This window comes from Monopterus albus, unplaced genomic scaffold (genome assembly GCF_001952655.1).
Source record: "Monopterus albus unplaced genomic scaffold, M_albus_1.0 scaffold40.1, whole genome shotgun sequence".
In the NCBI taxonomy this organism is placed as follows: Eukaryota; Metazoa; Chordata; class Actinopteri; order Synbranchiformes; family Synbranchidae; genus Monopterus; species Monopterus albus.
Window position 1 is genome coordinate 2,562,374 of NW_018127920.1, and position 2,285 is coordinate 2,564,658.

The following is a 2,285-nucleotide window of genomic DNA, read 5'->3' on the forward strand; positions in this document are numbered from 1 at the left end:
AGGCCCCTGCTTTCGACTGCTGCCCGATCCACTGTGCACCAGCCCCTTACGGATTCTCCTGCAGGTGGTGGGCCCACAAGAGGACATCCCCACATTACTCGTTTGGGCTGAGCCCGGCCGGGCCCAGTGAGGGGAGGCCTGGTCACCAGGCACTTGCATTCGAGGCCTGACCCCGGGCCTGGCTCCAGGGTGAGGCCGCGGCTGCGCCATGCCGGGCGACGTCACGGTCCTTGATTTAAATCTATTCATAAAGGGCTTTTTGAACCGCTTAGTCTGACCCGTCACCCAGGACCTGTTTGCCTTGGGAGACCCTACCAGGGGCATATAGCCCCCGGCAACATAGCTCCTAGGATCACTCAGGTACTCAAACCCCTCCACCAGAATAAGGTGGCGGTTCAAGGAGGGGTATATATGCATGTGTGTACATTTTTGTCTTTGTTTTTTACTTGAGGTTTTGGTTTTATTCTGTTTTTATATTGTTGTGCACATTGGGGGCCATTTGGCTGGAGTCAAATTCCTTGTATTTTTGATAATACTTGGTAATTCAGTTTATGCTTATCCACAGAGGATGCCATTTTGCTGAATAAACAGAGAAGTCAGTGTTCCAGTTCCTGGAATGAACAGCTGCTCCCCATGTAAACAGTAGTGGCTCATTTGAGTTAATATATTTAAACTTTGGTTAAAGCTGCTAGTAAATGTGAGATCAGAGAATGTGACCAAAAGCCACGGCAGTGAATAGTGTTTCTTTTCTCTGTCCTGAAGCTCACATATGGCAGATGACCTGATCTGCAGAAGCTCTGGAAACCTCAGACATATCACAGAAACATGTTTTTGTATGAAAGTTCAGTGTGCAGTGTCATGTGTACGGTGGTGTGATGTGCTGTTTGTGAAAAAAACACAAAGAAAAAAAGAGAAAGAATACAAGCTTTCTTCCAGACCAGCTGACGTTACAATAACACATTACAGAAGATAATGTACCATAACAAGATAACATAGGTCAAGGTCAAAGTGTTTGTCATAGGCACAGTTAGGAAATGTGTTTCCCTGTACAATGAAATTCTTACTTTGCCGTCCACATTAATGCCACACAATGCAAGTGAAATATAAAGTAGATGAGCAATAACACAAATCTAAGGCACTTTAAAGCAGCAAGTGAAGGAAGCAACTAAAAATACAATAAGAATGCAATATAATGTAGAGAGAATATACAGTATGCTACGTGGGAGCCGTGAAGTGCAAATACTCAGCAGTGAGTGTACAATTATGCATATGCAAAATGAGTATGTAAACTGTACAGATGGAATTACATGAGGCAGATCCTGAGTCAGCTGTTTAGGAGTCTGATGGCAGTCGGAAAGAAAGAGTTTTTCAGTCTAGAGGTCCTGCATTTCACACTTCTGAGCCTCCAACCTGAGGGTAGGGGTATGACCAGTCCGTGCTGGGGGTGGGTGGGGTCCTTGAGGATGGAGGCAGCTTTCCTACCCACCCTGCAGTGGTAGGTTGTCTGCAGAGATAGTAGTGGAGTCCAGGTGATCTTCTCCGCAGTCTTTACCACTCTCTGCAGGCGCTTGTGGTCCATAGCAGTAGTGCTGCCATACCAGACAGTGATGCAGCTGGTCAAGATGCTCTCAATGATGCAGCTGTAGAAGTTACAAAGGATCCTAGGCGACATGCCAAACCTCCTCAGCCTCCTCAGGAAGTACAGCTACTGTTGGGCCTTCTTGACCAGCTGTGTGGTGTTAAGTGTCCAAGTGAGGTCCTCACTGATGTGGACACCCAGGTATTTGAAGCTGCTCACGCTCTCACTTCAAGCCCCTGGATGAACAGTGGTTGATGAGATCTCCTCTCCTTCCTCATGTCCACTATCATCTCCTTCATCTTGTTCGTGTTGAGGCTGAGATTATTGTCCTTGCACCATGACACCTGACCGGCCACCTCCCTCGTCTAGGCTGCTTCGTCCCCGCCAGTGATGCAACCAATCACTGTGGTGTTGTCCAAGAACTTTAGGATGATGTTGTCCTTGTGGGAGGCAACAGGTGAACAGGAGTGTAGAGGATGGGACTGAGGACACATTCCGACTCTCACCTATGGTCATGAACTTTGGGTCATGACCGAAAGGGCAAGATCCCGGATACAGGCGGCCGAAATGAGCTTTCTCCGCAGGGCGGCCGGGCGCACCCTTAGAGATAGGGTGAGGAGCTCGGTCACCCGGGAGGAGCTCAGAGTAGAACCGCTGCTCCTCCACATCGAGAGGAGCCAGCTGAGGTGGCTCGGGCATCTGTTTC

The 2,285-nt window shown here is 48.5% G+C and overlaps 1 protein-coding gene across 1 annotated transcript in view; it reads right to left on the bottom strand.

The window, feature by feature from the left end:
• Window positions 1–159, bottom strand: part of LOC109959613 (histamine N-methyltransferase-like) — a 4,368-nt gene extending 4,209 nt beyond the window's left edge. The window contains 1 exon segment of the mRNA XM_020599128.1: window positions 99–159. Coding sequence (XP_020454784.1) covers window positions 99–159 — 61 coding nt within the window.
• Window positions 160–2,285: the final 2,126 nt, after the last annotated feature.